The sequence below is a fragment of the Cheilinus undulatus genome, linkage group 3 (genome assembly GCF_018320785.1).
Source record: "Cheilinus undulatus linkage group 3, ASM1832078v1, whole genome shotgun sequence".
Classification (NCBI taxonomy): Eukaryota; Metazoa; Chordata; class Actinopteri; order Labriformes; family Labridae; genus Cheilinus; species Cheilinus undulatus.
In genome coordinates, this window is record NC_054867.1 from 4,562,296 (window position 1) to 4,583,759 (window position 21,464).

General features: G+C 39.1%; 1 protein-coding gene across 1 annotated transcript in view; it reads left to right on the plus strand.

Moving 5' to 3' along the window:
- LOC121506932 (copine-9-like) overlaps positions 1-21,115 on the plus strand; it is a 330,340-nt gene extending 309,225 nt beyond the window's left edge. The window contains exons 18-21 of the mRNA XM_041782988.1: positions 1,122-1,224; positions 8,875-8,932; positions 16,346-16,419; positions 19,728-21,115. Of these exons, the coding sequence (XP_041638922.1) occupies positions 1,122-1,224; positions 8,875-8,932; positions 16,346-16,419; positions 19,728-19,940 (448 nt within the window). The 3' untranslated portion in view covers positions 19,941-21,115. The remainder of the gene's footprint in view (positions 1-1,121; positions 1,225-8,874; positions 8,933-16,345; positions 16,420-19,727) is intronic.
- Positions 21,116-21,464: the final 349 nt, after the last annotated feature.

Consider the following 21,464-nt stretch of genomic DNA (forward strand, 5'->3'; position numbering starts at 1 on the left):
GGTCTGACTGCAGGTTATTGTCATTATAGTTGTAATCTTACAAAACCACCACAGTTTTAATCAAGAAGCAGCCACTCATTTTAGAGTGTATCTAAAATTTAACTTCAGTTAACAATGAGAGCTTGTAACGAATCCTAGAGTCTGGGTATTTATGAAACACAGAGCACAGAGTGTGATGACCAGGGGTTTCACAAACTCTTTGTGCCTTTTCAAAAACCAACACTGGAACATTTAAGGCTTATAAGTGACGTCTCCACTCTACAAAGTCATTAATGTTCATTTAAAATATGCATAAGTGCAGCAACAACTTTGGACATCTGGAACCATTTCTCTTCCTGAACAGTTCAACAAGCACAATAACTTCTGTTCATTTAATTATAAATGTTGTCATGAATTGGAAGTGCATGCTAATTACAGCTACATAATTAAGACTGTTAATGGTAAGACACTGAACAATTAATGGGCACACTGAATATAAATTTCATAACATCAAACATAAAAGACATTCCATGTTTGTCTGAGGATATATTAAGTTAATAAACTCCTAATGGGTTCTTCATACTCATGATTTGAAAATGGGCCTCCAGCGACTCTCTGCAGCAAAGAATGTCAGTCTTTTAAGGTATCTCGCATAAATGTCCATATTTGAAGAGTGAGCTGCATGTGTTATGCAAAAAAACAGAGTTTTTAACGTCAACAAGCACTGGGGGGTTGACATGATGGTGCACGACGAGCGTCATCCCTCATGTTGGTCCACAGTGATGCCTTTCTTATATGATGTCTTGCCTACTTCCTCCTGTTTAACATGAAAATCTTTCTCTGTGAGAGGCATGTGTGAATGAGCAACACAGAGGGATTTCAGTGAGTTTGAAGTCAGCCTTTAGATTGTACAGGTTTCTAGGGGTAAGAAGTATTTGAGGATACTCCATGTAATAACAGCATATACATGAATGCAGTAATTAAGGCAATGCCTTACTATTGATGAAACTTTTAAAAGTCCTTGCTTTGGGAAATAAAAATGACTTCACCTCAAATATTCAGGCTTGCCCACAAACATTTCTGCATGTATTTTGAATCCTTAAACCTCAGTTGCTGATCACTGTGTCTGTCTTTCACTCTAGGTGTGCTGCAGAAGTGACGGATGGGTCCCAGTACTTTGTGCTGCTGATGATCACAGACGGCGTCATCTCAGACATGGCTCAGACTAAAGAGTCAGTGGTTGATGTGAGTCGATACAACACCACACTATAGACTAAAGAAGAACAGATATGGACAGATTCCTGGAAACTACTCAGTGAAATTTAACTTTAATGTCAAATGACATGAGTAAGGCTGCACATAGTATCACTTTATGCATAAAAACAATCAGCTGGTTATGGTTCAAACAGAACAAACAGAAAAGTCAACAACACGGCTAAGTATCTAAATGTTATCTGGCTCATAGAAATCTCTGCTAACAGGTAGTACTTCATTACAGGTAGTACATTTTTCCAAAAAGGTACCTTTTAGGATCCTTTGTTGAAATAAAGTGCTTTAAGTTTTAACTTTACCTTTCAGTCAAAGCCATAAAATGGTTCATTTCCTTTTATGCCGTCTCTAACTGTAAGGACAAGCTGTCCTGGTGTACTGATGCAACAGCAACAACATTATCATTACCATCCTTTTCCGAAACATTTAAGTGGGAAAATTATACAAAAAACTCAGGAATCAGAAAGGGGGCAAATACTTTTTCACGGCACTGTATATCGTTTTCATCTCCGTGTGGACAAGGCCTTAATGAATGTGGCCCTCAGCTGAGAGGAGGATCAGGAGAGGAGGGCGGAACTTTCTTCTGAGCAGGAACCTGGGGGCGGGGCTAACTCCCCACATGACATCATGAAGGGAAAATCTGAGAACGACTTGTTTTAGCACACATTTTCTGAAAGGTGGAGAAAGGGGGGGGGGGGATTTTTCTGATTCTTGGGGGGACTGTGGACAGGCCAGGAGCACATACAGTTGCAAGAAAAAGTATGTGAACCCTTTGGGATTTCTTGGATTTCTGCATAAATTGGTCATAAAATGTGTTCTGATCCTCATCTAAGTCACAACAATAGACAAACACAGTCTGCTTAAACTAATACTGCACAAAAAATGATATGTTTTCATGTGTTTATTGAACAAACCGTGTAAACATTCACAGTGCAGGGTGGAAAAAGTATGTGAACCTTTGGATTTAATAATTGGTTGACCCTCCTTTGGCAGCAATAACCTCAACCAAACGTTTCCAGTAGTTGCAGATCAGACCTGCACAACAGTCAGGAGAAATTTTGGACAATTCCTCTTTACAAAACAGTTCTGCAATATTATTGGGATGTCTGGTGTGAATCGCTCTCTTGAGGTCATGCCACTGCATCTCAATCGGGTTGAGGTCAGGACTCTGACTGGGGCAATCCAGAAGGCGTATTTTCTTCTGTTGAAGCCGTTCTGTTGCTGATTTACTTCTATGCTTTTGGTTGTTGTCTTGTTGCACCACCCATCCTCTGTTGAGCTTCAGTTGGTGGACAGATGGTCTTAAGTGTTCCTGCAAAATGTGAAAAATACTTTTTGTCGCAACTGTGTGTTTGTTAGAAAAGCCTGAAAAGTGTATTTTGCATAATATGTGACCTTAGATAGACATATGTTCCTTTTAAAGCCTGATTTTTAACAAGGGAGTTTCCAAAATACAAAAAGTTTACCTTTTAGGCCATAAACTCAGTGAAAGAAATCACAATGGCTCCAGAAATATGTATGTAGCTAAATACGTATGTAGCTAAATACGTATGTAGCCTCAATTGCCCCCTTGTGGCTGGCTGCAGTAAAGGTGATAGGGACTGATCTCACTGTTAAATGCTTAAAGTTCCATTAATTTGAAAGGAAGTGATATTTTTACAAGCATGTGTTAATTAGACAAAATATTGATCCTATTTTAACTTATTTCAATGTCTGGCCCCCACAGCATCAGCCAAGAAAAAGCTGGCCCTTATGAAAATTGAGTTGGTGACCCCTGGCCTATATGACCTATTTAGCTTTATTGTTCATGCTAATGAGACCAATGAACCAAATACTGAGCACTACCTATTACATCCAACATCCTTTCAGTAACTTCACTCATCAGGCACACAAAGCAAGCAAATATGGAGTTGAACAAGTTTCTTCATCCGCACTTTATTTGTTTAACATTTGCAACTGTTTGGATTGGGAATTTGGGATTCAGGATTGTCCTTTGAAATTTTTCAGTATTTTTCTTAGAAAACTTTAGGGGGTGTGGGTTATTTCCATCATTTACATGGAATTTTTGAGAATGTTTCTTGAAAATGTATAGAATTTGCTAAGAAGTTGAAGGGGGAATTTACTTAAATATTTGGGGAATTTGATGGAAATTTTCAGGAACTTGCATGGAATTTTTGGGGAAATTTTTATTGGAATTTTCAGGCTTTGTAAGGATTTTTTACTATAAGATTTGAGTACTATCTAGAGAAATATTTGGGTACTTTATAAAATATATTTAAGAATTTTTGAAGACATTTTTATAAATTATGGAATTTTGGGGGGTTTTGGAAAGGAAAATTTCCGAGAAATTCCTGCTCAACGACAACACTGATATTTTAACTTACCTGACCATATTCATCTCAAATAAGTGGGAGAGAATAAAAATGCTCTCCAAACAAAGATTTGGGTCTAAGGAGGTTATAGTTGCTTGCTTTCCTGCAAGCAACTATAGGTTCCCTATAGTCCCAGAAGGTCCCTGGTCTGCTTCCTGGTCAGGGCTTTTCTGTGCAGAGTTTGCATGTTCTCCCCATGCATGTGTGGGTTCTCTCCAAGTAGTCCAGCTTCCTCCTACCACCAAAACATGCTCATTAGGTTAATTGAGCACTCTAAAGTTGGCCATAGGTGTGAATGTGAGCATGTCTGGTTGTCTGTCTACATGTCAGCCCTGTGATTGACTGGCGACCAGTCCAGGTTTTACCCCACCTCCCTCCCAGTGACAGTTGGGATAGGCTCCAGCCCCCCCGCAACCCCAAACAGGATAATAGGTATAGAAAATGGATGGATGGCTCCTATTCCTATCTGTTCGAGATGTTTATGCAGGGACTTAATAAACAGACAAAGTAACATGATGTTTCTTACAGAACTTTTCATGTAACTAAATAAATTAAAATATTTCAGAAGGCTGGGAAATGATTTCACAAATACCTTCCAGGTATTTGGACAATCCTCTGTACAGTGGATAATAATGGCTGCAGCAGTGCTGTGGTGCTCACATTTTTAATTTTCTTTAATTCAAGTTCCCGCCTCTCACCATTTTCCTGTGTTGAAGTCCACATAGAAATCAAAGGAAGTGACCAGGAGGGAATTGAAAAGACCCTGTGGTCTGGATCTGTGCTGTGGGGCTCCTCTGAAACCAAAAGTAATAATCACCCAGAGAGTTGGAGGCACTAAAGAGAGCGTGTGTGTTTGAATAGGAAGTAAAATGGAAATGTGGGAGGTGATTGCATGAAATAGGTCTATAGAATTGAATTAAGGGAAAGCATTTGGATTAAAGTGCAATTTTCTGCAACAGTAGGTGCATTTAAAGAGAGGATAAAACACTTAGCTGTGGTGATTTGTTTGCAGATTTTTGCATACAATCACAACACAAAGTGGGAAATTGGATTTATGCGGTACTAGCCGGTGTGACTGAGAAAACAAGTACAGTGCTTACAGACATATAAAGCAGCAGGAAGTTGGTCAGTATCAGCATAGGAAAAAGATGAGTGAAATGCACAAATATCTGCATGGAGGAGCAGATCTGAGATCAGAGACAGGTGGATTAAGGTAACAGATCTGACGTGAGCACAACATTCATGAGTGAATTTTTGTATTTTTACCAGGTAAGTAAAAACACTGATAAGAGCAGTAGCCTTTCATCAGAGACTGAGGCCTCCCACTCATTCTACACCTCAGACAGAAAATAATGCAAAATGTCTTGTTCTGTTCGCTCAAACAGTGCTGCCAGTATGCTGTAGAGATGTACAAACAGCTGTTCTCTCAGGAAAACACACTTTTTACTTGATGCATTGCATCATGTCAAATCCAGGTGTGTCTGTTGGGTCCGCCCATAGAAAATAATGGGCGAACCCAGCCCATTATCATATCATTGATATAAAGTTTCATTTAGGTTAAATATTAATATGATAAGACTTTTCTCCAGTTTTTACTGTAAGAATAGAGAAAAAAAAGAATAAAAGTAGAGATAAGAGAAAAGAGGCAGTTTTTAGATAAAAGGACGTAAAAAATGTAAATGAGTGAAAAATCACTCTCTTTAATTTTAAAGAGGGCGCGTCTCTCTCTTTCCATGATCAGTAAACAAACAATAATTCACCCTTAACATCAAAAGGAGAGAATTTCCGGCATATACAGTGCTTAACAAATTTATTAGTCCACTCTAACCCTAACCAAAGTAAGGTTTATGCCACAGCTGCCCTAAATTAACAGCATTGGTAATTACCAAAATCATTTTTTATGTTTCTGCAATGGTTAGTACACAAATATGTAGAAGCTCTTTAACCCAAATGATATTTTTAATGCTAAAATAGAATTATGATTGTTATCCATGAATTTTCAAATTTACTGATTTACAAAAAACTGGAAAAAAGTAAAGCACATTAATATTTCTTGATTAATATGTCAAATTAAAGTTATTTACTTGCATCCCTGAACAGAAAAATGAGTTTTAGTGGTTCAATGTTATGCTTGATTCATTTCTGACTTCTCAGAGAAGCCCAGTGAGCCGGCTCAAATTTGGGTGAATTCAGTTTGAAATTTGATTTGATTTGATAATACTTTATTGTCAGAAGCAAGATCTGAAATTTGTTTTGCATTAAAACGGCAGCTCCGTCATATACAATTCAAATCGTTCATTGAAATCCCTCATTCCTGTTCAAAATGGTAAAACGTGGAGAGCTGACTGAAAATGAAAGAGTCCACATTAAAGCACTTCATGATGCTGGATGGTCTTTGAGACAAATATGACAGGTGGTCTAATAAATTTGTTAAGCACTGTAAGTTAAAGAACAGTCTTCTGATGATTGGTTTACAGCTCTGCTCATGAGCAAGGCCAAAGCAAGCCAGCCTCACCTCCAAACACGTTGGGCTGTAGTGGAAAAGCCCCAGTAGGGGTTAGCCCTCTGAGGTATGAGGGTATTTCTGCAATGTTTACATTATTTTTTCATTCACTTTTTTAAGGTGCTTGCAAATAACACAATACCAAGGTGTTTCATATCAAAATTTTCAGGACAATCTCAGCTCTATGCATACTGAGGCCCATTTTTGTCCTGGAGGACCATGTAAAGAGTTATTTTAGCCAAAATGCGAAATCCGATCTTTAAATTTTGAATCTTTTGTGAAAGCACTCCTCACTCATGCAGAGTGAAGGGTTAGTTTGGTGATTGTTTTGGTGCTTGAAGTCTAACATTCACTAAAATAAAGGAATATATGAATAGAATGATAAACTGAAATAAACTGGAATGTTGTCATAACATTTTTTTAACATAAATGTTTGTCATTCTATTTTCACCAAATGCCTTAAATATGAGATAAATGAGGCTTATTAATGACTTCAGCTTCACTCCAGCATCATCAGAGATCAACAGGGTCAATTCTCACCGCCCGGTCTGGTCTCCCACCTTACTTCTCCTGCAAGAACTGTGATAGGAAGGGCCTCAGGGTTTCCAGAGTGACAATTGGTTGGCAAAGGATTCAACCAATGGCGCACAGTGAGAGGTTAAGGCATGTGCCCATTGCCCTCTGATTGGCCCTGTACCTCTGAAAGATTAGATTTGTCTGTTCATGGAGGTGTTTGAACCACATTTCCACAACATGAAATGGCAGTTATATTAATGAAATTTTTTTTTTTAAATGCTGCAGCAGTGCATGCGCTGACCTCAGAGGGTTCATAGCAGAAAGGATGAGCTCTGTCAGCTGTGAGTGCCACAATTAATGTCTCAACAACTCCAGACTCATGCTGGGCTCCCATGTCTGCTTGTTAGCCTCAAAGTCTGGCTTTGGTACTGAAGCCAACAGATATAGTCTCCTCTGTGCTTCCTGACTTTAGTTGAGGCTCTGCAGCATGAAGTTTAACACTTTTATCTGCAGTGCTGAGCCTGAGTACTCATGAGTTTATAGATTTTGGAAGATGATGATGTTGCATCAGCTCCTGCCATTATGCTGTTTTGTTTCCATGTCATGTCACAGTCACTGTTTTGCGTGCAACTCTGAGCAAAGATTGTGAGGATGTGAGATGACTCACTCCTCATCAATCTCTGCACTGGAAAACAATGCAATGTATGTAGTCAGCATGAAAACATGCATCCAACGAATCGACAGTTGGCATTTTTTCACCAGATTTTGTCCATAACATCAACGGTTCATTGCATCCGTACTTTAGAATCTAACCTTTTCAGCTCATTTTAACACTGGCAGGCAAAACACTTATTTGTACATGATTGGCAAAAAAGAAGAAGTTTTTACCTCACTGATGCAAAGATCAACATTGAAGTCTCTTCTATGTATATTGAACTAAAAAAAACTCACTAGATATCTTCATTTTGAGTATTTTGAGTTTATAAAGTCACCAGGATGCCACCATGTTCGGTCCGCGCTGGCACAGTTCCGCAGCGCTCCTCGCCGTTCTTATGTAGTAACCGCTGTTTCAGACTGGCAGCCAGTGTTAGGTCTGCATCCCAGAGACACTGCACATCTTATGCACAGAGAATTTAAAAATGTATGGTCTCTTCTATTTTTTATTTGCACCAAGAGCGGTTATCTGTCCATCTAGACAGGAAAATGATAAATACAGAGCCATATTTACCTTGTTGTAGCAAATAATTGTGTCCACATCGTTAGAATATATTTGAAATCCGTTTCTCAATGAACCAGATGAGGGCCACAAGCTAAAATGTGTCTGTTTAATAAAGCTGTTCCCCAAACATCTACTCTTAAGGAAGCTTTCTGTTTCCACATGGTTCAGGTAAAGGTAAACATAGTATGAAAGCACTTCTGGTTTGCGCTTTTCAAAGTAAAAGCCCACTTTAGCATTTCTTTGGAGATACTCTCTTCGTGTGTACATAATGGTTTTATTTTGAAAAGCTCCCAGCATGCTTCAACTATACACTGAATCCAGTCACTTGTAGGGACTTTTATTGATGTAAAACTTAGGAGTAATGGCAGCGCTTTGACAGCAGGGAGACAAAACCAACACGCAGCAAACTCATGTCTGATAAGAAAGCTGTTATGGCAGCAACAGCTGCAAGCAGAAAAACCATCTGAAAAAAAAAAAACAGTTACTGCATAGCAACAGTGAGGAGTGCTCATAGGGAGCGCTGCGGCACTGACGTCACACTACCACTGTGGAACAAAATATAGCAGCCTCCTAGTGAGTTTATGAGCTCAAATTTAATCTAAATGCAGATCTCTAGTGAGATCTTTTAGTTCAATATACATTTGAGAGATACAAATATCTATCCAACAAGATGAACTAGTCTGATCATGCAGGATTCCTTTTAAGGATTAAACATAAACTGCATGTTAGATGGCATCTGTAGCCTAAATGTGTGTATTTTGTTGATGAAACCTCATCAAATCAAACTGAATATGTGAAGAACAACAATAAAAAAAGTCTGTAGTTCAGCCAGGCTTAGGTGGAACAACTCCTAACAAAGATGTGAAAAATGGTACACAATATTTTGTTTTCTAGCCACCAGATATCCACAGGCCTCTGTTTTGGAGACTGTACATTTAAGCTTGTTTTGCCCAGTGTGTGTTTTTGAGTGTGGGAACAGTAGCTTGGCTCTCACCCCTCCTGTGTTTTCTCCACAGGCTGCCTCCCTGCCCATGTCTATCATCATAGTAGGAGTCGGCCCTGCTGAGTTTGATGGTAAGTGTGTGTGCTCGCCTGCGTTTGTGTGAACGTTTACAGCTGCAAACATGTTCAGCAAAAACAGCTGAAAGTCTTTTCCTTTGTTTCTTTTCATTCTGATGCTAAATTCATGAACATTTCAGATGCCTGCCTGTTAAATACCCCTCATCTTCCTCAGCATTGAGATGCAAATCTCCTATTTAACACCCTCATTTACATGCCTGTATTATCAGTCATTCATGATTCATTCCTGTCTTTAATTATTTATCAGGGGAATGCAGTAAACCAGACACGAAATGTCAGCCACACTTCTGCAAAACATAAATATCCAAGGTCACCTCAAGGACGACCATATAAGACATCAGTCACAACACCCTAAAGGCATCTCTAAATGTGGTGCTTTAAAACTCGCTGACGTGCTGCCAGCTGGAGTAATCATATGAATGTTGTAGGTTGGCAAAACTTTACCTAGACTAATATTTCCATGAAAAAGAATCAGTGCAGCCTGTCCAAATCTAGTTTTCTTGATGGCCAACAATTATATTTATTCATTTAAGATTAATTTTATTGTTTTCACAAAATTTTCTATTGTTTATTGTTCTCATTGTTTTCATCATTTTTCCATATATTTTTTTCAATTTATCTTTTTTCAATTAATTTAAATTCATTTATCTTCTGATATTTTTGTTTGATTTTTGATTTTATTTTTTTATTTTATTCTGGTTCTGGTTTATTTTATTTTAGGGTATTGTAATTATATTTTATTTTCAGTCATTTTTACATTTTATTTATTTGAATTTAGTTTAATTTTTCTTATATTCACTTAATTTGATTTTAAATTTATCATATTTGTTTTTTCATTTATGTATTTATTTTATTTGATTATAAATTCTTATTTTTATTTCAGTGATTTTTATTTAATTTTATCCAATTTTCAAATTCATTTTTTGTGGTATTTGTTTATTTTTTATTTTATATTTTCTTTCTTTTTTTTATAATTTATTTTATTTTAATTGTATTTGATTTTCGTTTCATATTATAGTTTATGTTATTTTAAATGGGCAACTGTTGCTCAGTATGTAGTGTCGTCCTCTCACAATTGGAAGTTTGTGGCTTCCATCCCTGGCTCCTGCAGTCACATGTTGATGTGTCCTTGGGCAAGACTCTTGACCCCGGGTTGCTCCTACTGCTGTGTCAGTGGCATGTAAATAGGTATGGAAGCGTACGAATGGGATTAACTAATACTGATGGTCAATTCTGCCATCAGTGAATGAACGGTCAGTGAGTGGAAGTGAATGAGAAGGTCTGACCTGCAGTGTTAAAGTGCTTTGAGTAGTCGGATAACTAGAGAAGCACTATACGAGCTCAGGTCCTTGTAAAGTTACCATTTACTTTAATTTTAATTTTATTACCTCTTTTGCATGTCTTTTTTATTTCGTTGTATTTTAATTTCTCATAATTTATTTTATTTTATATTTAAATTTATTGTAACAGACTGGAGAGACGCATTAATAATATGTAGAAGATCTTGTAGTACACAATGAGACACCTTTAAATAGTGTTAACTGGATTGATGGAACAGGTAGAATACTTGAGATGATGGATTACTTTCTCTAGATCACTGATGTTAACAGGTTTAAAGTTGTGCACTTTAGTTTTGACAGTTGTGCAAAAGAAGAGTATGAAAGGTCAGAGTTTTTTTATGTAACTGTAAAGTGCTAGATGTGATGCTAGTAATTTTCTCTTTGAAGTAAATGGCAAACTCATTACTCTTAATGCAAATCTCTGTAAATTCCACTTAGAGTGTAGGCCTGATAAATGGACTTGCTGTGTTTTTTCAGCAACATGCTCTGTTAATGAGCTGGTGATGAACCCAGATACGGTACAACAGTTTGATCTGTGCACTCTGACACAAGTTCAGTCTCCTATACAGAGCAGCTCACAGAAAATAAAGATCAGCAGTCTTTAAATGCACAGTTATGTGCCTGATGTTAATTGGCAAATGCTTGGAGTTAAATCGGCAGATGATGAAAGGTAAAGATGGAAATTATTCTAGCAGAAAGTATAGAAAGCCTCATTGGGACCTATTATTCAGAGTTGAGAGCTAAGGCTGGGGTTAAGGGTGAGTGCCTGAGTGTGAGAAGAGGAGAAATTAGAGCAGAGATGATGGAACTGAAGGAGCATGACAGGAAGAGAAGCAGAGTGTAATGAGCTCAAGATGGAGATAGTACATCTGAGGAGAACTTCTACATCATCTACATAAGAAACCAAATTAAATAGTGGAAACATGATCACTTCACTGGAACCAGGAGAGTCCAAAGATTGAGAGAGTCTGGGTGGTGAAAGTGCAAAGAGAAGAGCTTCAGAGGATGTCAGGGAATCATCTTTTGATACTCTTCCTCCCCTTCAACCCATTTACTCTGTCGGTCAAAATACAGAAACTCTCCATGTGGGTCTGATTTCCTCTCTGACACTTGACTAGCTTTAAAAGTCGGCTCATTGCTTCACAAAAAGATTAAATCAAGTTCTCAGAATGTATTCAGCTGCTTTTTTTTTTTTTACCTAGGTCTGCTCCATAGATGAATTAGGCTGCACTGAGGCCCAATCAGAGTCGAGCTTCTTGGAGAGGGTCATGAGGGGATCAGATTCATTAACTCATACTCTTCTGCACGATTTATCCTTATAGGTCCTTGCAGAACCATGGCATGGGGTGAATATTTATGCTTTCACTTATTTTAGATTACATATTTATATTAATTTGCGTTACTTTGTACCAAGACCAGGTTAATATCTAGAATATAGCTGACCACATCTATCTGGGATGCCTGTTGAAATGCCCGACTGAAATTTGTGTTCTGGCAGTGTGATGTTATCATGATTGTGAGTAGTTTATTATTTTTAGCCAAAGCTATAGTAAGTGGTTACTGAAATATAAAAAGCTACATGTTGCCCTCTCTCTCTGTATGTCTCCTGTGTGTGTGGAGATGAATCCTGGACAGCGTCATCCCCCCTCCCCTCCTGCGTTTCTTCCACTGCATCTAAATGGTTAAACATAGACAGACACACACATCAGCTCAGCTATAGTTAGAGAGCGTGGGAGTAAATACGCTCTCTGAATTCTTTGCTGTAAGACAACACTTCTAGAAAAGGGCAAAAACCTCTCCTCTGCACAAGACAAGCTGTCGGTGTGGCTCTCTGCTCTGGTTTTTACAAGAACAGCAGTCCAGTTCGGAGTAAACTACAGCAACATCGAAGCTAACAGCTAACGGCGGACAGTACAGGACAAGCCAACTGCAATGATCAGAAAGCCATGCTGAAACAGACCAAGAGTAGAGCGAGAACATTTTTCTGCGGCAGAAAGCTTTCAGTGTTGCTCTCTGTGCTTGTTTGGATTTAGACACGTTGTCTGGTTCAGACAAATGCGCCGCTGCTCAGTCCCAGCCATAGACTGTAGAAAGAATCGGACAAACCCCGTGTGACATCAGTCGTCTGACTCAAACGGCTCTTAAAGCCAATCCACGGAGGCTTCCATATTGAAATCGTGGTCTCAGCTGAACTTTGGATCAACGTAATGGCCCACCCACTAAGTGTGACTCCCTGTCGGCCTGCTAGCTAGCATTCCGGTTGACAGAAAGGGAGCCTCTGCCTGCCGAGCTATCTGTCAATCAAATGAGATGCGCCAATCAGCTTTTTATCCTAAAGATAATCCAAACGATCGTGGTACAAAAAAATTCCCCCCCGTACAGTGGGAGCATAATAAGCCACTAGCTAATGAGACATGTTTGGTGTTTTGAACCAGGCTGTAAACCTTGGGACCCCCGGCGTTCCTGCAGCCAGCCTCAAGTGGACACTCGCGGTATAGCAATTTTTTGCACTTCCACATTGGCAATGATTTTACTAGCAGGCCTGCTAGAGTCATTAGCTGGGACACAACTCATTAGCTGTATGCAACAACTAACCCTTTCCCTGTAACTATCACATAGTCAGGCCAAAGAGGGGTGGCAGAAGAGCAACAACATCATTTCCTGTCACAGAAAGCTTTCCGTGTTGCTCTCAGCACTAACTGTGATGAAGAAATGTGTTGGTGTGGCGTACTGCCAAAGCATGGATACTCCTCAAGTTTTATCAGAACTTGAAGACATTTCTTTCTTAAAAGAAGAACAGAGAGCAGCAGTAAGTTGTTTTCTTTTCAAAAACGACAAATGTTGTGTACTGACATGTCTACAGTCGCCATGGTTCATGTTATGCTGCTCTCTCTGGAGTTTAATCCTCGGTAGCATCGCGCCTCGGTTTGGGGCTGCGACGTCACATGTTTTGTTGCTCTGATTGGCCCGTTAAGATGTGACAGACAGAACGTTCACACATTGTGATGTGTGAAACAAATCTATCGGGCATGTCAGGTTAGCATAAATCATGGTTTTATAACACACTGGTGTAGCAGTGCAGCTCTTGTTTAAGTGATAAATCTAAAAGTCAAAAAATACATCTTACGGTAGTCATTTGATTCCCAGATCAAGACAGTGTTTAAAACTGCTTCACACTGGCAAAATGGACTTAAAAACTCAAAATGCAAAAAATTTAAATGTCAGATAAAATGTTAATAATCACAATCAACAGTTGAAATTCAAGGACGAAATGCTACTGTAAAAATTAATTGTTTGACAGCCATACTGTTAACCCTACTATTACAGATGGATGTTTACATCATTCTACAGTTTGCTAGTCTTTCAGCTCTTTTGTTTGAATCTCTAGGAACTCCATCTACTGAACCATGCTCTCTGCGTATGTTCCTCTGAGTCAGAGAGTATCAGAGCTGAAAGCCGAAGCGCTGACTCTAGTTTCCATTCATACACATGCCTCTGAGAGTACTGGCACAGTGGAGAATCTACACACTTGCAAGGTGTGATTGAAGGCAGCAGGAGGTTTTCTTTCAGGCTCTGTATCTCTGCGGACCTTCCCCTAAAATGCCAAGGTTTACAACACACCTGAACCCTTCTTTCATATCCCTTTCAGCCACAGTTGCTTTCTTGTTTTGGCTCTTCTCTCCAATCCTCTCCTGTCCACAAGGTCTTAGTCAATCCACATTATCTGTTTCAACATTTCCTCTTTCATGCAGGCATGTCAAATGTTTCCTTCTCCCGCTCTTCTCCCCTGCTGCTTCCCAACACCATCTGCCATCTCTGTGCGCCATGTGTAGCCTCACCCGTCTCCCATCATCACCCCTCCCTCAGCGTCCTTTCTTTTCCCCCTTTAAACTCAAGCGTGAAGAGCCACAGATTGTCACTTGTGCATCAAATTTCCTTAGTTGATAAGAAACTATAAATAGACTGATGCAGGAGTCAGGAACTTTACCGTCCTACCTATAGAATACATGAGCACTAATGAGGCGGGGTCACAGAGGGGTCATTGTTTTTTCCTCCTCTGCAACAGCAGCAGGGAACAGATGTGATGCAGAAGGACTCCAACCTGTCTCTGGTCTGAACTCTGAGTTCGTCTCCAAGGACTGTTGTCTCAATTTGCAACGGGTTGGAGCTGAAAAACAATGGAAGTTTTAGTTGCAAAAAGTGTTAAAATTCTATTTATCTTTGTAGAAGTCCTGCATAGAGTTGAGATAATTATAAAGAGAAATCAACTTTTCTATTTTGATTTTTGTTTTCAGTGTTGTTTTAAAGCAAACAAAGAACATTCATCATTTTCAGTGCTGGGGCTTCATTTTCTCTGATGTTCAGAGGTTTGGTTAAAGATAAATTAGTTCAAGACAAATTAATGCACTTTAAATAGATGCTTTTTCTAGTTTTTGTCTATTGAGACATAATTAACTTGTTTTCTGTGGAAGTGAGTCAAGTTTGGAGTAAATAACTAAGATGTTGTTTATATTTGTGGTCAAACCTAAATGCACTAACCAGAGTCTCTTGTCATCTTCAGCCTGCATGCTTCGACACTTTATGACCACTGCAGAGATTAGGAGATGTTTCTGAGCAGCCATGAATCCAGTGTTTTAGATGTTGCATCTTCTATGCTGTGCACAAAGTTTCACTAAAATAGGATTCAGCTAGAAGAATGCTTTTGTGATTCCATTATTTTCTTTAAAAAAAGGTAGGAAATAACTTGTTGCAGGTACTGATTTGCATTGCTGCAGTCTAGTGTTGAATTTGCAAGAGAACATTCCCCTAGTGCAGAGATTGACAAACTTTTCAGCCCATGACTCCCAAAATAACAGCAACAGAGACCAGGGACCCCTGCCTCCTCCTGCTGTGTGTGTAAGGTATACAATGCTGCACAAAACATCATATACAAATCCACATTTAAGTTAGTTTTTGTACATTTCATTTACATTTAGGTTCAAATCTCACTTCATAACTATGGTATCTTTTTAAACATTATTTACAATACATTCTTTGTTGTTTTGGAAAGCATCTTAACCTGACACGCCAGATGGATTGTTTCACACATCCATCTGAAAAAACCTTCCGTAGATAACTTTTGGGAAAGGGCAGAGCCTTTGAATAAACTTGGAGGGTGATTGGATGAACATTCTGTTTGTCAAATCTTTACAGGACAACCAGAGCAACAAAACACGTGACGTCATAGCCCCGAACAGAGGTGCACCACTACCGATGAGTAAACTCCATAGAAAGCTGCATAGCACGAACCATGGTGACTGTAGACTTTCGTCTTTGAAAAGAAAACAACTCACTGCTGTACTTTGTTCTTCTTTCAACGAAGAAATGTCTTCAAGTTCAGCTAAAACTTGAGCAGCATCTACACTAATGTCTTCCACCATAACTGCACTGGTCTCTTGTTGCTGCTTGCTTACGTCACGACTCCGCCACGCCTGAAAGTACTGCCCCTTGTTGCTGATTGGTCCTGTGACTTTCTGACCAGGTTCAGACGGGAGCTTTGCAAGATGGATTTGCCAGTGAGAAACACGGAAATGGGTGTTTCCATCTGCTTTGCAAGGTTAAAAGCATCCTGCAACCCCCCTTTAGTGTCTTGTGACCCCCCTGGGGATTCTAACCCCCACTTTTGGAACCCTACCAAAGTGAATTCATGCAGCTGCTGCAAGCTTGTGGTATTTGTGCATCATGAGGCAACAGGAGGAGGAAGATTTTTTTCAGTCTCCTTAATTTCACAGAAATGAGTGAAATGAAAAGCAACAAAATGCACTTCTACACAGACTCATAACAATGAGCAGAATCATGCAAAATGGACCTCAGTGAATGGAAGTCAGAGTTATAATGTGACTTATTCAAGTCTGGATAAATTCATCATTATACTATTGTATATAAACAAAAATACTCATTGCTCATATTTGCAGTTAAGCACCACTGAAAGGCGTATACCCACATACCAGTGTCTACTCCCTACAGTAAAAGCTGTATGCGGTTATATTCTGACCTAAATGGAAAATGTTGTGTTTGTTTTCTGCAGCTATGGAGGAGCTGGATGGAGATGAGGTCAGAGTTTCCTCAAGAGGACGCTTTGCAGAGAGAGACATCGTCCAGGTGAAACCTCACATATACTCTGCCTGTTAACTCTCAGGAGTCACAGGGACCTTTTGCAGCCTTTCCCCAACTTTAGTGTGCTGCGGCCCAGTTTGAGACCTGAAAATCTTCTGGGGCCCACAAAAAAACCTGTATCACTATAGCATGAGAGTCAAATATTTACTTTTTATTTAGCTTTTATTCATAACTGAGAATTTTGAGGAGAATGCTTGGCTTTCAGATATATTAACATTATTTGGAAAGTCTTTGTGGAGTCACACAGTAGAATTAATGAGCCACTGATTTTAATTTTGTTTTGATCAGGCATCTGAAAATTCACTTGAATACAAATCATCTTTTGTAAATGCTTCTGCAAACGCTTTCTTAGTCGCAGTAATGAGTCCAGAGGCACTGATGAATTCTTAAACCAGAAAGCAGGTGACATGACTTAAAACTTCTGGCTGTGTTTGTTATCTGACTTAAAATAACAACATGTTTTCAATTATTTTATGGTCATTTAAAATCAGATTTATTTGTTTCAAAATATATTTGTAAGGTTTTCAGTTATAAAAAATCACAGGTGTCAAACTTAAGGCCCGCAGGCCAATTCCGGCCCGTGGAACAGTTAAATCCGGCACGGAAGATGATCTCGTATTTCTGTTATAACTGGCCCATCAGTCTGAGGTCTGCAGATTTCCTTGATGCTTTAAGATATCCTTGTGAAGTCACACAATCTGAAAAAGTAAGGAGTAAAAATATTTAGATAAGAAGTTGTAAATGTGAGAAAAGAAATTGATTTGTCTTTTAATTTCACATTTTCAATTTAGCATCTCACAAGTAGGACTCAAACTTAGGATTTTGACTTTTAATTTCATACTTTGAGCATTTCTTGAGCATTTGAGCATTTTTTGACTTCTTGTATAATATTTTGAGCTTTAAGATTCAAAATTCTAATTTTAAGTGATATTTTGACCTTTTTAACCAATTGTATTTTACCTCATATTTTCAACTCCAGACTTTGATGTCATAATCCAATAGTTTGACCTTTAAGACTCACAATTTAAAATTTCTGCCATTAAAGAACATTATTTTTCAATTTGCATTTCATTTTTTTTACCTTTTTGAACTAATAAATTTACTTGTCTCAGATTGTGAGCCTTTAAACTTATCTTTTTAACTTTTAAATGTCAAAATCGTTAAACAAGGTTGACAGTTTATTGTTAAAAAGGTGACCCTGTTATGCCCTCAGGTTAGACCTGAATCCAAAATCCGGCCCCTGCTACGGTTGAATTTGACACCCCTGTATAAATGATCTGTCACAGCCCACCTGCAGTGCCTGTGGTACCCACCAGAGGGCCCCAGCTGACACTTTGGGAATCACTGCCCTATTGTGTGCCCAGTGCAGGTCGTTTTGGCATGCTGTGCAGCTGCATTTTATATTTGCAATTGTCATTTCCATGCCGTGCATTCAGTGATAGAACATGGGATGTTTTTTTAATATAATAAAAAAGTGCACCTGCTGAACATGATGGGGCATAAGCGCACAAAGGTAACTTGGAAGAAAACTCTGGTTTAGGATAAAATTTTTTATCATATGATTATACCTGCTACACCTCTGAAATTCAAAAAGAGAATTAATAACTGTTGACCAATTATGTCACAAATATACAGAAAGATGCAATGGAATTAACTTCATACTGAGAAGTTAATGGCACTTGGTGCTTATTGGACAAATTTAGGGGTCACTTTATTGGGTTTTATCTACTGGAATGGCACCCAGAAAGCACTTTATCAAGTTGTGTCCATTTGGAGGGCACCCTGAAGGGTGCTTTATCCGCTTAAGCTACCACAGGATCATCCAAGAGGCTACTTTTGCTGTGTTTTTCAAACATTAGGGCACTAGCTGGAGAGATCACCCTACTACTCTGGGACCACCAATGCATACACTTGTGTTGTTTAAATAGCAAATGGACTTGCACTTCTGTTTGCACCCGTGTGTGTGTTTTTCTTAAATAGGTTTCTATGTTAAGGAAGCAGAAAATGACCGTGTCTTAAACCACCTAACTTCAGTCTCAAATCTGTGGCTCAGTCTGCTCTGATATTAGAGGAGGCATTAGAAAGATCAGCATACACTGACTGAGCTTGTTCCGCTCTACTAAATGTATGCAAGTTTGAAGTTTAAATAACATTTTTAATGGGACTGTGAGCTGAGAGATGGAAACCTGTTTTTGCTTGTATGGAAGTTTGCATGCCAGTGCACTTGCATCTACTGCATGCAGATGCACGCACACTGATGTTTTAATCCAACAGAGTTGAACTGTTAAAAACTCTGCCCATTTTTAACAGATGTAATCAACATATTAGCAGCCTGGTAGGGAAAAATGGGCCTGAATAGGTCATATCTGTACCAGCACAGTGGAGGGAAGCTCTCTATGATACATTAGAGTTTGTAGCAGTGTGTAAGAAGGCTAAAGACCAGCCTAAACCCAGCTCTGGTCCTGTTGTTAGACTGACTAAAAGACAGTTTGAGATGGCATTTTCAACATGGAGACAGCATCCAACAGGCCTGAAGAGCCCATTTCAGAAAACCAATGGGTTACCTCACTGAAACTGCAGGTTTACTTACAGACTATGGGCCTCTTTCTCCTCCAGAAGAAGTTTCTTCTTAAACCCTCTTACGCAGTTTTCAAGAAGATTCTGACATCCATTTAAGTTTTCTTATCTGTGATTTTTTTTTTCTTCATCCATAAAAGAATCTAAGAACACTCCAGAGCAATCTGCATATTTCTGTGCTGAGGAGACAGGATAAAATGTTTAATTATGCACTTATAAGCACTCTAATATGCAAATTAAAGAATGGCACAATAAAAATTAATTTTAAATTCTATTTCACTGATTTTTTCAATTTAACACTTTTATATAATTAAATAATTTGCAAAAATACATTACTCAAATATGGTCTAGTAGTATTTCAGATGTGAAGTGTTTGAACGTAGCTGCAAAATATGAAATTATGAACATAAATGCAGCAACTTTGTGGGAGTTTTTCATTCAACACTCATTTAAAACTAAAAAAAACTATCTCCACACATGCATCAGCAGGTATAACTGTGTTTATATGATGTTTCATCATTTTAAAGTGTCAAATTTGAGAATAAATGTATTTTTTGATCAGATACATGATAAACGAATGAATCCAGAATCTGGCCCCTGCTGTTGAGTTTGACATCCCTGATATAAGTGAATGAGGCCCTGAGCTTTCTGCTGACAGCTCACCAAGTTCAGCAGTTTCCTTGTCCCTTCATCCAGTTTTTGCTTTTCTTTTCTAGTTTGTTCCTTTCCGGGATTACATCGACCGGTCAGGGAACCAGGTCCTCAGCATGGCCCGACTGGCCAAAGATGTCCTCGCAGAGATCCCAGACCAGCTGCTGTCCTTCATGAGGACCAGAGGAATTGAACCACGGCCCCCTCTTCCTGCCACCTCTGACTCCCCCTCGATGTCCTCCTCCACCACCACAACGACAACTCCTGCCTCAAAGTAGCCCAACATGCACACCTGAAATGGAGGCAGCCAGTGGAGAGGCTCGATGGGTGGAGATTTAGATAAAAGGAGATGTGTGTGTGTCTGTTTGTGTATGTGTGTTGCATGGTTACAGAGCTGGTTAAAAGGAACTGCATTGTGACGACTGAAAACGACACCCACTAGGAGACGATACGGCCTTCTAAGCATTTGTGGGGACAGATTCTCCAATGAGATCTTGGCTGGAAATGTTTTTGATTAAAATTTAACTGCTCCGACTTCTGTCAGCACCTCTCATTATCCACCTTGTGTAGGTGCAGCACACAACTCTGTTAGTACCCACAAACTGAATTTCAATTCTAACATTTCAAATGAGTGACAAAGGATTTTTTTTCCAACAGAACTTCGCCTGCAGCTCCATCCCTCTCTCTTCACTATAACTCTGTTTCAGTTCATAGTGAAAAGAGCATTTGATAAATTAAAAATAAATCCAAAAGTAGCCAGGCCGTTAATTTTTACCATTCGTGATGAAAGACAGTACTAGGGGTGACGTCCTTTTCATGTTTGTGTAATCTCAGGGTATTTTAAAGGCTTGACAGCAGAACAGGAAGTATGAAAACAAAAAAAGCAGGACTAATATCCTGCCCTGGTTGTGATGCCTATGAGCCAACGGACTGGTTATTGCTTCATGAAAATGTATGCTGTATATTACCGTACATTGAACATGAAATTCAAATACTTTTTTATGTGAATGGCTGGTAACGACTCTACATTTCAAGGCCAGCCTTCAGAGATGGAGTTTCTGCAAGTCAATCCCACTTGGACACAAAGGGAGGCATTTCAAGCCCCCCCTGGATGCAGGATATATGTAAGGCCATGAAATTGGCTCAGGATGGAGAACAGACCCTCCGCCACAGCTCGTCTATTTCCTCCGGCCACAGCACGATTTACCAATATCAGGAGATTCAGACAATTTCAGCCCAGAACGTATAATGTCTGTGTGGTTTTCGGCCCCCCCTCTTCCTCTAAATTGTAACTCCTATCATTTGGGATGAATCATTCATAAGGTGGAGCCTCTGGTTGTCAGGATGCTTTGTGCACGTACCTTTTTAAAATGAAAAGAGCTGGTCAGTGCACATTACACAGGCCAGGGTACTTTATATGTAGCAGAATGCGTGAAAGCATCTACGGTCACTTTTCTTCTCCTTGTTATTCAGGACACCAAGAAAAAGAGCAAAAGTAAGAAAAGGATTGGTGTCTAGTGCTGCTGTGAAAGTCACTAAAGTCACTGTAAAAGACTGTTTTCAGGGAGTAACTTTTGGAAATGTATGCAGTGTTCCCTCATCAGTTCTGGTGTGTGATATATGGCTGCATATTTCCTGTGGCTGTCAGACAGGGCCCATCAGTTCTTGTATAAACAGGCTGAGTTTGACTTTCCTTCAGACTTATTCATGTTTTTGTGAATTTATTTGCTATGCTCTCATGTGTGCATGAACGATACAAGCAAAATACGTGGGAAACCTCTTTGTTAATTTTACGGGCTTTA